The sequence below is a fragment of the Phyllopteryx taeniolatus genome, chromosome 1 (genome assembly GCF_024500385.1).
Source record: "Phyllopteryx taeniolatus isolate TA_2022b chromosome 1, UOR_Ptae_1.2, whole genome shotgun sequence".
NCBI lineage: Eukaryota > Metazoa > Chordata > Actinopteri > Syngnathiformes > Syngnathidae > Phyllopteryx > Phyllopteryx taeniolatus.
The window spans coordinates 47,057,663-47,071,879 of NC_084502.1; the positions used below are offsets into that span (position 1 = coordinate 47,057,663).

Here is a 14,217-nt window from a genome sequence, read left to right on the forward strand (position 1 = left end):
AAAACATGCATCGAGTAGTGCCCTGTTGTTCCACTGACTCTCAGCTGCTAGAATGCGAAACTCAATCACGTAATCTGACACCCTGCGCTTGCCTTGTTGTAAGGTGACAAGGGAGCAAGCTGCCTCACGATCTGGTGTGGTATACTGAAAAACTTGCTCCATATTCTTTACGAAAAAAGCCTACGAATGACACGCGGCGGAATTGCGGCTCCATTCAGCAGTAGCCCACCCTTCTGCACAACCAGTCAGGTGGGAAATGACAAAATCGATCTTTGCCTGCTCGGTGGGGAAGGCAGCTGCCTGCAGCTCAAAGTGGAGTTCGAACTGAGTGATAAATGTTGCGGAGGTGGCTGCATGGTGACTGCTTCACCTGGAAACAATGGTATAGTGGTGGGATCGGGTGCTGTGCCAGCCGCTTCCTTCTTCTGAAGCATATTCAATAGCACTTCAAACTGTGAGGCCACCTGTCTCATCATAGTTTCCTGATGCTCTGACAGTCCCTTTAGATGCAGGTGGAGGGCAGCAAGCTGCTCATCCTGCTTCGAGATGCGTTGACCCTGCGCTTGAAGGTCTTTGCGCACCGGGTCTGAGTTTGCTGGGTCCATGTTATGGCCAATTCGTTCTGTCATGAACGGAACAGAGGATAGGACCCAAAAATGCACGACTCCAAAACAGATGGACAGTTTAAAAAAAGAGAGGTTTAACAAACGAGCAGAGGTCGGTACACAGGCCGGCAATCAGAAAAAGGCAACATCAGTATCCAACAGTATCCAAAAGACGTGAGGCAAAGAGGCAAGGTAAAAAATCAGAACAGGGTCTAGTCTTACTATGAGTCAGTGACGCGGAAACAAGGAATGCTGGAACGTGACAACAAGGTACAACGAACTGGCGACCAGAAAGAATGAGACAGGAGGTTAAATGCATAGGGTAAATGAGGCACAGGTGGGGAAGATGCTCTCAGGAGCAGGTGTGTACAAGACAGGGGGAAGACAACAACCCTAACACACACCCATGACAGGCCTACAAAAAGATTTCATTGCCAAGGTGTGAGTCAAGACACATCTCATGATGGGTAAGAGCAGAGAGCTGTCTCAAGACCATTGCAAACTAATTGTTGCAAAACATAATGATGGCATTGGTTACAGGCGCATATCTATGCTTCTGAATGTTCCAGTGAGCACGGTTGGGGCCATAATATTTAAGTGAAAAGCCAATCATACCACCATAAATTTACCTCGATCAGGTGCCCTTCGCAAGATTTCTGACAGAGGAGTGCAAAGAATAATCAGAAGAGTTGTCCAAGAGCCAAGGACCACCTGTGGATAGCTTCAAAAAGACCTCCAATTAGCAGGTGCTGTTGTAAAAAGGAAAACAGTGAGTAATGCACTCCGCAGCCATCGCCTGTATGCATGCTCACCACGCAAGACCCCATTGCTGAAAAAAAAAAGCATGTCAAAGGTCATTTAAAGTTTGCTGAACAACATTTGGACAAGCCAGTTAAATACTGAGAGAATATACTTTGGTCTGATGAGAGCAAAATTGAACTGTTTGGATGCCATAATGCACACCACATTTGGAGGAGAACTGGCACTCCACATCACCTGAAAAACACCATACCAACAGTGAAGTTCAGAGGTGGGAGCATGATGGTGTGGTGCTGCTTTTCAGCAAATGGTACTGGTAAACTTCACATTGTTGAAAGAAGGATGAATGGGCAAATGTACTGAGACATTTTTTGACAATAATCTGCTGCCATCTATGAGGATGATGAAACGAGGGTGGACATTTCAGCAGGATAATGGTCCAAAACATACTGCCAAGGAAACTCTGAATTGGTTTCAGAGAAAAAAAATAAAATAAAACTGCTAAACTGGCCCAGCCAATCACCTGACTTGAATCCAATCGAAAATCTATGGAAAGAACTGAAACTCAAGGTCCATAAAAGAAGCCCACGGAATCTTCAAGATTTGAAGACTGCTTGTGTGGATGAATGGGCCAAAATCACACCAGAACAATACATGCGCTTTTGTATGAAGAATGAAGTGAATAACAGTTGGCGTGTTCAATACTTTATCCCTGTGTTATTTCACATTATTATACACAACTTCATCTCTGATCTTATTTGTTCTGCTTTCTTTGTATGTATGGATAACTTGGGTTGTTCCCAACATCTGATGAAATTTTCTGGTCAATAGCACCTTTGGAAATATATTTAATAAGAAAAATGGTGACGTGTTAAATACTGATTTCAGCTGCTGTATATGTTGTGGCTGGACACATAATGTGGGGCTCACACACATGGGGGAAAGACTCGCAGGGGATTGAAAACCAAGCGGATGGACTGTAGAGAATAACAGGATTTTGTCTCTGTATGAAGCAAATGCAAACCAAAATAGAGGCGCTGACAGCTTCCTCTATCAAGACCCAGTGGGAGCGCTTATTCAGTTTTGTGTTGTGAGATAAGGGGGAGATTTATTTATTCAGTCTGATAGCGCTGGCACACTTAGAATGATAATGGAGTACGTTAGTGTGTGGTGTGCGCATCCACTTTCAAAATGCCAGTCAGGATTAAAGGTCACAACCTGGAGGTTAAAAATGTGGGGTCCATATAGGAGAATTTTCTGAAGTTTTGTTTGTGAACTTCCTCTTTCAAGCACACTCGCGCATCTGGGTGTTCAGATCAAACGACATTCAGCACATTCGTATTTGAGCAAGTGGAAAAACAAAATCCACATCAAACATAAAGATCAGATTATTTTCATCCATTGTTTGCAGAAAAACCCCCCCCACATCTAAGGCAGGAATAAACAGAAAAGGCGCCTTTTGTTGTGGTTTATCCTCCTGGTGGTTTAAAGGAAGGTGTTGGGTTCACTATGGGAAGGAGTGTGTGTTATTTATGTCCAACAAGACATCTGTTCCTTAATACATCACATCCGTGTTAACTTGCTGGTGCAGATGCTCCCTGGCTTGGTGATTTATTTGTCTCACATTTTTGGTGTTTAGGTCAGTGAAGCACCACACAGTGCTATTGGCACAGCTGAGCGGGCGCCATGGGAGTGAAGGCCTCTAAAGAAGCACTTTATTTTTCCATGGGAGCACTTTCATTTGTCTGCAGAATGCTAGATAATGGGAAGAGATGGAGCACAAGGACAAAAATCAACAATCAATTGATAATCTGCCCATGTGCAGTCCTGTTCAAAAGACTTGGGTCACCATAATTTGATGTCTAGCTCCATTGGTTGCTACTACTGACCCCAGAATGGAAAAACCAGTCAACAACAATGGAGTCAACTGGAAGATCAGTGGGGCCATTGTGGCCCACATCAGGGGTGTGTGAAAATGCCGTCAGGGGTGGGGGTCCTAGAGGTGCAGCTCTGTAGGTCAAGCCACCGCTTTCCTCTTCCCTCTTCTGGGAGGGACTGTAGTGTCAGTTACAACAGGAAGAGACTGAAGGTCAAAGCACAGGCTCATTGTTTTCCTGCGTGTGACAGACGCCTGTCTATTTCAACTTCCTCTGCCGGTGGAAAACACACACATACACCTGAGCACAGAGGAACACAGTCAGATGGACTGCATCATGATAATTTTATCACCTCAGCCCATATAGACCTTCACAGTACAACTTCCTCCCACGGAAAGACACAGGTGGCCTCCATGATAAGAGCTGTTGCACTAAAGACAAGGCCAAGTGAAGCCTCTTATAGCAGCTTCAGCCAAACAATTTAAACATCGTTTTCAGCAGATAAGATGAGAAAGCAGAGACACCCCAGAGACACCCACTGGTGCCTTTGTACACTGATTAAGGAGAGTGGTGGATGCATATAATCAGCATATTATTGATAGTCTTAATGAGAAAGGCTCTGAGTCACTGAAGCCATTAGCGGCCATAAGAAAGCCTTAATTGTTTTGTGTGCATGCGTCGGCGCAGCTGTGACGTTGTGTGGCGTGCACGCCTGCCTGTGCAGGGGACTGAGCTAATTAAATCCACTTTCTTCGTTAGCAACTTTTCCCCTCTCTTAATTATGAGGCTTAATTATGGGCAGAGCAGAGGTCACGTGTGTGTCTGTGTGCACACTGCACACACAGCCTCCACACTTGAGCAGGATGCGATAGCGTTTAAAAAGACATGAATTACTCTGTGGCTTTAATTTTACAGCTTTTGATATTTGTCAGTGCAGTTCAAGAAAGGGGTGCATATTTCAAGTCCACTTGTGTGTGAAATGTGTGACACACGCAATCGCTCCACGAATAATAATAATAATAATAATAATAAGTACCAAGTGCCAAGACTGACCTTTGAGTTATCATGGTGTAACAGGACATTCAGACTGCCAGAAAACACAAAGAAGCGTAGCAATAAACTGTTAGCTTAACTGGTAACTATGCTGCAGTTGCAAACTCTTCTTTTGCCATCCTAAATATTGATCAGGTTTATAACATTCACAATTGTCAGCCTGGACAGTTTTCTGACCGGATGAGGGAGCAAATATCACTCAAAGGATGGGAATCGAAAACTGGTTCTTTCAAAAACCAGTTCCCAGTAATTTGATTCCTAGGAATCATTTCTTTGCTTGCTTGACGATTATCTCATTATATATTATATACCTGTATTTTTATAATTGAGTCGTCTTACGTCGCAAATGAGTGATGACGGCTGTACGATATAACAATACATATCACCGATTGATCATTTTACAATATAAAACTGTCTAACGTACAATATAAAAGCCTTTGTCATTTATACTGTTATTTTAGATTTCCCTTGCCGCTACTGGGGGAATCCTGTAGTTTATTTTTCTCATCTTAATAATATACATATCCCAAGTGGGGAGGGGCCATTGTCGCCCCGTTTTATCAGGATATATATCATTATCGGGATATAAAATTGCCTATAATGGAATATAAGATTTTGTCAAGATTGCACAGCGTTGTCATCACACGCAAGACTTGTATTTTTTTTCCTGAACTTCTCCAATATGGCATCAGGGCAGAAGCATTCTTGAATTCGGCCACATTTTACACAAAAAGATGATACCCAGGCTACTTTCAACACTATTGTCAAAAGTGGGTGGGGGTGAGGGGGGGAAATACTTCCAATATGCAGAAACATCTTTTATATTATGTACTGTAATGATCTACTGTACATGATGATGACAGCGACAATAAATCATTTTATTTCATTCCCTTACCCAAAGACAATTGATGAGAATCAATAAGAAATATATAATATATATGGACACTGTAGACATGTTTTTGTGAATGCTGATCAAATGTAATGTTAATGTGTAGATGTCATTTTAATGTTACTCATAATTTTTCAGGTTTTTATTTTCCAATCGAACCGTAACATATACAGAACCATAGCCAAGTAGTTTAAAATAATATACTGGTTTATGAAAAGACATTGAAGTCGACAACCGTTTAAGTTTCCCCACATGGCTCCTTCAAAAAATTAATTGTCCACGCCTGGAGATAATCGTTCAGGATAATCTTTGAAACCAATCAGAGCATCTGACCTTTTCTGCCTTTGATTGTAACAAAGAGAAAACGCTATGTATACAGGCATCGTCTCGCCAAGTTTGTCTTCTGTATGTGAAATACCTTTAAAAAAAAAAAAAAGGAAAAACTTTGCTTGTTTTCATCTAAGCATACCCTCAGAGGTTCACCTGCAAAAACTGCAGTCACGTCCTTTAAAGCTCATGTTGTGGCCGACTCAAAGCAAACAGGTCTGCTGCACTGCCCCAAAGGAGTGGCGAAATAAACTCCATGTAGGCTACAGCAATGCAATACGCTCCCTGCCGGTCGCACACACTCCATTACTGTTGATGGCGTGTGCTCAAGCGTACAAATGTGTGAATGACCATCGCGTATGCTTGTGGCTTTTGGGGTCATACATCCTGTTAGTGGGTGGAGAAAAGGGGGGGGGGGGGGGGGGGGGGGGGGTTCAGCACCCACTGCCACTTCATCAGCTCGGGCCCAGCCAGCGTTAGCATGCGTCTTCAGCACTAAAAACAAGACAAGACCTTTTTATGCTCGGGTGACTCCTCTTAAAGCTGTCCCTGAGTTTTGTATATGCCACACCACTAAAATACAGGGTGTGATGCGGGGAAAAAAATAATCAACATTGCGGGAAGCCCATTCAGTGAACATTGTGAATAATTAGAGCTGAAATGTTTTCTTAGATTGTCTCATTAACAACCTATCATAAAAATGTCCCACCTCATTATTGATTCTTTTAGGGAAAGGCTTATGGGTTTCCTTCCCTGTGTCTTGATGTCACTGTCATGCCTCCACGCTGGTACATCATTAGATATTGCTTTTTACGAGCCTCTGGTGTGTTGGCGACGGGAGGGGGTCAACGTTGCCCTGGCAGTAAAGCGACGCATCGGTCGGCTCTGCACACAGGAGGGAACACCCCATTAAATTAGACCTCCACATATTACTGTAATAAAAGCCTCCGCTTCGCCTTCATGGGCTTTTTAATCATGTCTATTCGTCTTCTCGGGCTTGTGAGCAACAACTCAAGATGAGCACCATTTTGTGAGGACTCATCCACTGGCAGAATGCTAGAGGGGGCTATTGGGCCAGTGGGGGATTACAGGGAGAAGCTAAAATATGACTGCTGTTACAGGCATAGCATTTTGGCTCGCAGCATGGAACTAGTGGTGTTACACTTCCCTTTTACTCATAAATTTGTCTTCCTGTTTAAGGTCTAAAGTGAGCATGCTGTGCAGACTTGATCTCTTTCATTACTTTGGAAATGAAAGTCCTGCTTGTATCTAGCACCACCTCATGCAGATTGATGAAGCAATAACCTTCCTTGGAAAACAGCACAGATTTCTATGGCTCAGCAATTTTCTGCAAGGCTGGATGTGACTTAACCCCTTTTAAACCAGACCAGCTCGTAGCAGTGGAAAGGGACCCGAGCATCCACTTGCGTACGGCATCTGTTTGGCAGAAGCATCATTTAGAATTCTGGACGTCAATCGGAGGATAAAAAGAACATGAGGCTTGGGCACAAATCCTTTATTGTCCTCAATCAGGTACAAACCTTTATGGTGAATTTGTGCACTCTGCTGCAAATGGCAGCACCCATGACAGCAAGCAACACCACCGCCAGCACAGCACCCACTGCAGCTAAAGATCGGGATGAAGCTGCGGAGAGAGGATGAAGAGCAACACAGCTAAGAATGAAACAAAAGTACACTATGTCCTTGCTGTGGCTTCATACCAGCTTGCGTAACTTCTTGGATGTGAAAAGTAGAATTGGATTCTGGCTGCGACACAATGTCCTCCTCCACTTGGATGGGACCTAGACGAGCCATCCCCTCCCAGTGCACGTGTGGAAAAAGACCTGCCAGTGTAACAAGCACATCAGCACATTTAGCTCAAAGTGGAACAGGATTCTCCAACACCTTCACCTATGTTTCACTTCTGTCAACATACCAGCATCCTGTCTGACGTTCCTTTTCCGCCTCTGCTCACTGCAGCTGCTTTCACAGCAGCTACACACCTTGTTGTCGCCACCTGATGCCACCCATCTGCACCCAGGTGAACATTAACACGCCATTAAAAGTGTTAAAGACATGCATGTCGGAGATGTTGCTTCAAGGAATTGCTTTTGTTCGCACTAACCTGTTGGCTTCAACTAAAAATGAACAAGCTTTCTGCTGCAAGTTGACTGGGACAGAGACTCTTGTTGCTGTCAGCCGACATGTGATGTGAAGCTACAAGGGAGTGGAATAAAAGTGAGATGCTGCGCATGCCTAATACTTTCCTAATAGTGCAGACAAACTACTTGGCCTCTTAGAGAGGTATTCCTTTAGTAATACGCAAAACAGTAGGGCTTTTGGGTCAAATTTCAGGATTAACCTAAAAACGCACTACATCCTTCTTTATTTAACCTTCTCCAAACCTGATTGCACATGTCCGACTGGTCAACGTTTCAGTACTTTCTACACAACTTTCTGTTCTCCAGCAAGGAGCTGAAAGGCAAAACATTTATTTTTCCCAATTTCCATGGAAATTATTGATACTTCTCTGCTTTTCTGTGACTCTTCCAGTGTCTCTACTGTAGTCCCTCTGTGACACTAAGCTCTGTGGCCACTTCCCTCTAAGAACATCCTGTTTGAGTTCTGTTTTAAGGAAATTATATTGGTCGATTCACAGCTCAAATACCTATTGTGAATTTTGCCGTTCAGCTCCTTGATAGAGAACAGCAAGTGGTGCAAAAAGTACTGAAATAATGAACAGTTGGACAAGTGCATTCAAAAGTTTGGAGAGCAAATTATGCTCACCTGGAAATAAGAAACTACAGGATTCCCCCAGTAGCGCCAAATATTCCTAACTATGAGCATTGTAGTGTATGTTGAGTTTACAGTGGTGTAGAACTGCATTGCATGATTCTGTGAGATGACTACCCTTATTTGACTCACATCTGGTTGGCAAGATAAAAACTCATTATGATCCAGTGTGAACTACAACCAACAGGGGATGCACCAATACCGATACTGCATATCTGTACTCAAAAACACTTCACCAGCCTGCCATAACTTTTGGCCAGGGGGAGTTGGAGCCATGTGTGGAAGGACTTAAAAGGTGAACACCGATGACAAATTGTTTCGCCTACTCCAAATTACGCGCCGCAAAACGGATAATGAACTCCGCTCTGCAAGCCACGTCAGGCCATCCGCCAAGCATCAAGTTTCGAGCCCTGTCGCGGGCTCTGCTCCGCCCAAGCCAGTGGCACATTGAGTAAAGCGAAGTAGGCAATGCTGCTATAAGGATCATTTCAATTGTCGTCACATTTTTATTTTATAACTTGTGGTATTCTCAAGAAGCAGTCTTGCATTTCTATTTGTACTAGACACGGGTAACCTGGCATCAGTTTTCCTACTTGCATATCCACCAGACCGCTTTCCTTAGTATCTCATCTACTGCATGTACTCCTTTTACACAGTACCCCCCTGGGGTTCAGACTGAGACACCGTAACTGAAAAGCCTTGTGTTACAGGCTACATTGAAGTGAAATGTGTGGCAGGCAGTTGGATGTTAAAAGGTCAGTGATGAGAAGTTGTTACTCTAAAAAGTGCTCTGTTTGAGTGAAATGTATCCCATGTCCAATATTAAAAAAAATATATATTGTTTTCACAATTTGATAAAATGTTAAAATTTTCATTGCAATTGCAAGATGTAATGGTATTATCAAGTATCAGTATTCTCTGTCGGTGAGTATTCACTTGTACTCTTGGGGGGGAGGGGGGGTTTCAGTACACCCCTAACAAGCACCGTAATGGATATTGTTAAATTTCTCTCTGACAGTGTCAATTAAAACTTATCTTTGTGAAGGCAGAAACTCTGCAGCGTATCTCAATGTGCAGGCAGACAATGCTGTGTCTATTTGGGCTTTATTTATTGAATTCTCACTTTACATTGCCAAATAGTATAGTTCAAGCAAAGTAAATCCCCTCAGGGTATTCAGTGCTTCAGCCAAAACACTGTGCACCTCATGATAGACACAAAGAAAATAAAAGGCTGCTCCCATCAAAACACACTTCTCAGATCACCCAAACGGAAAATGGGCCTATATGACTGGCTTGGATAGTCTCGGGTTTCAAACTGCACATCTACGCAGCTGACACAAGCGGCACTTACCGAATTCCTGTGATCCTGGTCAAAATGGAAGGCTTTCAGCTGGAAAGCAAGTTTATCCTCACGGCTTCTCTGCATGAAGTAGGACTTGGCTCCTGTCAGCTTAGCATCTACTAGACACCTTATAAGGCAATAAGCACGCGCAGGATCCAAACACACAGACGGTCACAGTTTCCAGTTATTTGCTGGCAATAAATGCTAAAATTCAAGTCAAACCTATTTGCAGCTATGACGTTTTTTTAATAGACAAATCAGTGTTTGCACATCTCACCCATGGTTGTCGATAAAGGTATATGCCGGTTGAGAATTTGGGGTAGAGCTTGCGGTGGCCACACATCTGTCAACATAGACCCTCAGTGGAACATGGTGGCCCTGGAGGGCCGAGGCTTCAATATGCATCATCTCGCCCACATGGTAAACACCGGTGGATCTCTGCGACTGCCACTCCTCTAATCAGTCAATCCAAATACAGAAGAGACGTAATCTTGAGGGCACTTGCACAATCTAATAAGATTCATCAAATACACCCATGATCATCATACATTCACAATATTATCTTTGATCGTGAGCATCAAGTGTTTATTACGTACCATAAAGAACAAAGCAATCAGCCCAATAAGGTCAGTTTCCATGGATTTATTTTCTTTTTACACATGCCACAACATTGTCAAGGCTGCATGTGTAAATGTACGACTTTAAATGACGGACAAAACTAATGCAGAATTTTTATTGAAGACTCAAAAAGGTCTTCATGAAGCCATTTGTTAATGATTCACCATTACTGTGGTTGTAGTTTTTCCCCGCGTCATACACAGAGCTGAATCTAATATTTTGTCCTACGTGTTAACCAAAATACAATACAGCATGTCTAAATAGCCATTTTTTAAAAACATAATTTCATAGTATAATAGTAATTTTTGGCTCAAATGATCACAAATTATAACAAGATGTTTAAAAACTAAGTTCAATATTAAACTTATGTTTAAGTTGAATGTTAGCTAGATGTTTGTTTACTCTTTTCTTCAGGGTGAAGGATGATATTCACTAGCAATAAAAAGGCATTTTGGTGTTAGAATATGCTTGAACATAGTTTCTTTTTCAACATTTAATTTTGCTTGCGTAGGATGTAGTTACTCAGATATTCAAATGTTTTCTTCTTCTTCTGTGAATTAGATGCAGTGCAGACAACCACTGCAAACTACAACAGCAATAATAACGATTGTTCAATGACCTCTGACGGTGTCAATCAAAACTGAAACAGAATAAATCCAGATGATAACTTTAATAGGTCCATAATGTAAATATTTGGTCAGGACCAGGCCTTGAGTGGCAGCCCACCCAAGTGAATAATAGCTAGCTATCTTCCTGCAATTCAACACTGTTTTTCCTTTTCAGGCTTTGTTGTTTTGCTCACCTGTCATGAGCCTGAGGGAGAAGTGAAGCTGCTGCTCTGTTAACAGGCTGGAGGCAAACTGCTGCCAATGAGGCATAATGGCATCACTGCTCACATAGTGCCTCCTTTGACAGTTAGAGCAAAGTGTGAGCTCATGCAGGCAGCATTTTGGATTTGCTATATGAGCAACTGTTTGATGAGAGGAAGTGGCGCCAAATGATATGCTTTACCTGGGATAGTGGCATTCAATTAGTACCTCGGAAGGGTTAGTCTTCAAAATTAAAGTGCTGCCAACGGGTGCAGGAGAGTAGGTGAGTGAAAAGGTGTAGATGAGGGCTTCATCTGTCATCTAATGAAGAGGAGTTACAGTAGCGTTGAACACACAGGAAATGAAGTGTCCAAAAAAACTAACAAAAAAACAACGACACCTTCTTTGTGCTGCCACAGGCATGCAGCTCTGTCTGGAAACGCAGCATGTGGTCAGCTACGTGCAACAGACCGCAGCCTCCTAAGGTCAGATCAGTTGGCTGGATCATCTGACCATTTCCTAAAAGAAAAAGGACCAAAATGGCTCAAGTCAGGCACCATTTACCTGGGTCCATTTCTTGTTCTGTTGCAGTCAATACCACTCAAAGCAAGTGCAGCTTTCTTAATGTGAGTAGCTATAAAGACCGTGCCATTTCTTAGATTCTCGGAATAAAGAAAAAGGAGGAAACATTGATCGGCAGGCTTGATGTCTGTGCCATTTGCTATAATCAGCACAGAATGTCCAGTCATCGCAGTTTCTTCAATGTTCCAATTCTAGCCTCCTCAGGGGACATAATGCAGTGAGGATGCCTCCTCCACTCATCATCAAGAAAAAAAAAACTAAACTAAAGTTGGGTACAGGCATACTGATAATCGGTTTTAATTTAAACCAGACTACCCCCTTATGTTGTTGACTCAAAAAGGAGGAGGCACTGCTTGTGTAACACATCTCAAAATTAATACACCGGAATAAACATTATAAGAGCTTGCCACCACCATGTAGTATATACGTTAACTGTTAGGCTAGCTTCTTTTCCTTTTAGTAGTCTACATAGTTTTCTACTGTCATGATGCCCTGTGGCACCATGTTGCCTCTCACAGATCAGTCTTGGTACTATGTCAAACATCTGGTTCAGGCGAGGAGACTTATGATTGCAGCCGAAGCTCGTGTTTGGTGTGCTGTGTTGTGTTGTTTTTCTTCAAGTGTGCGATCTCTCACTTTAAAAACAAAACAAAGCAAAATACAATTAAGATGTAAAAAAAAAAAAAAAAAAAATGGTAAGTGTGTACCCCGCCTAAATAAGCAGTTACCTAAAAAGTTCTGCTTGACCTCTATGATGACCTCTCCCTCGCCACATTGCACCGCCAGGCTGTCAGCTGGCACGGGCACACGCTGCTCAAAGTCAACCACCATCTAAAACACCATTTGAAATAATTCAAACAGTACTTTGATAAGCTGTTGCACATGTGGAAGCAGCAGGAAGGGAAATGTTTTTTTTCTTGCAATACCTTTGGATCCAGCTCAATGGGCGGGTCAAGATCTGGGCCTTGAATTATGGTCTTCGAAATGTCATCTTGGACAGTGGACTGCAGCGCTGGCGCTCTGGCCTCCAGTGTTTGCAGGCTTTGCACATGCTCTTTAACAGCAGGCCTCTTCAGCTGGTGGACCCAGAGCCGTTGGCTGACAGAGAAAGGTCCTGGTCTACTCTGCTCTGTCTTGGTTGAGTGATGATCTGGTGTCTGTGGCTGAGTTGGCGCCCGTGTCCATGTCCATGTCCATACTCTTTCGCTGGGGATGAGCGTGTCATTGGTGTTGAGGCTTTGCAAAGCAGCACAAAGATTTCCACCCGACAAGAGAAGCCCCAAAAAAACTCCCCAGTACCCCATTACAACAATCACACAGAAACAAGGTCTATGGGTGCTTTAAGGGAGCAGTACTGCTTTTCCCTTTTGACCACATGAAAGCTATGACAGCTTGCTGCAGACTCCACCCACACCTAATGACTTGATTGCATTCCAGCCTGCAGGAGTCAACCTTTGAGGCTTTCCCGTCCAGCATTCCTTTTTACAAAATAGAATTGCAAATCAGATGCTTGGCTGTGCATTGTAAAGGTCACATCCATAGATGGATTTGAAGCTGCTCCAAAAGCTGCTGCTTTCTTGCTTTCTTTTAAGGGAAACTGAAATAAAAAGCATATTCAATGATATAAGATGAATGAGTGGAGACTTTACAAAACAGAACTCAGGCTAAGCCACTGAGCTTGTTCACCAATCAATGAGCATAATTGTCAACAGTCTTCTGCCCCTTGTAAAACTCGTGGTCATATTCTACAAGAGATCCCATTGAGAATGTCACCATCAAAGCCTTTTTTTTTTGCTCCAGTGCCAAAATCACACATTTATGAGGAAGAAAGGCCTGTTATCAATCATGCATTGCTGAGAGTCACGGTGTGACAACACTGAAATGCTGAAATTAGTTCTATTTAAAAAGATGTTTAGGTCAACTGAAATTTGGAGGATTATGAAGATTGATTAACACCAAATTTAAAGGTGTAAGACAATAATGAAAAAAAAAAAAACAAGTAGTCGATGGGTTAAACCTAATATTTCCCTGTCCGTGATTAGCAGGAAAAAAAACAAAACACACAGACAGGGAGAACACAAACTCCACACATAAAAGTTTGAGCAGAGATTCTAACTCAGGACCTTGGAACGAGAAGGGAGACACCCTAACCACTAGACCACAGAAGTGACCTGGTCCTTGCTTCCCACTAAAGTTAAGCCATTAAAGGTGGTTAAAGGCAACATGCCTGTGACTGTACTTGATTGAGTTTGGTGTGGAAGAACTTGAAAAGCCCCGATGGATGTAAAGGCCAGCAAACACTGAGATGAGCAGTGATTGTGAGCCATCAGTTACCTCATCTGGATTTAATGTCCTACAGATAAACTCCAAAATCTTGTAAAAAGAAATCTAACTTGCAATTGCACCAGATAGCCACTGATGCGAACGTAGATGCTCAGTTCTATAGTGGGGGATGCCCACGTGCGTTATTGGGCACTCTTAACCACGCCCCCAAAAAATCAGGAAAACTGAAATGGTGAAAAAGCTGTTTAATGCTATAGCTCTTCAACAGTGATGCCACCAT

At 42.8% G+C, this 14,217-nt stretch overlaps 1 protein-coding gene across 3 annotated transcripts; it reads right to left on the minus strand.

Annotated features, from left to right (window-relative positions):
* Positions 1–5,956: 5,956 nt before the first annotated feature.
* Positions 5,957–13,079, minus strand: LOC133489565 (zona pellucida sperm-binding protein 3-like). 3 transcript variants are annotated; one of them, XR_009791972.1, is made up of 13 exons: positions 12,581–13,079; positions 12,383–12,485; positions 11,473–11,591; positions 11,275–11,393; positions 11,066–11,169; positions 9,923–10,100; positions 9,655–9,772; positions 7,636–7,727; positions 7,447–7,541; positions 7,232–7,354; positions 7,052–7,155; positions 6,220–6,395; positions 5,957–6,005 (listed from the first exon to the last, which is right to left on the minus strand). XR_009791972.1 is itself a non-coding variant. In XM_061798789.1 (12 exons), exons 1-12 carry the CDS (start codon positions 12,956–12,958, stop codon positions 6,321–6,323), a joined length of 1,608 nt encoding a protein of 535 aa, XP_061654773.1. In that variant the 5' UTR covers positions 12,959–13,079; the 3' UTR covers positions 6,033–6,320. The 3 variants fall into 3 exon arrangements, 2 of the variants coding, with proteins under 2 accessions (XP_061654773.1, XP_061654786.1); XM_061798789.1 differs by lacking the exon at positions 5,957–6,005 and having other exon boundaries at positions 6,033–6,395; XM_061798802.1 differs by lacking the exons at positions 5,957–6,005; positions 6,220–6,395 and adding an exon at positions 6,440–6,947.
* Positions 13,080–14,217: the final 1,138 nt, after the last annotated feature.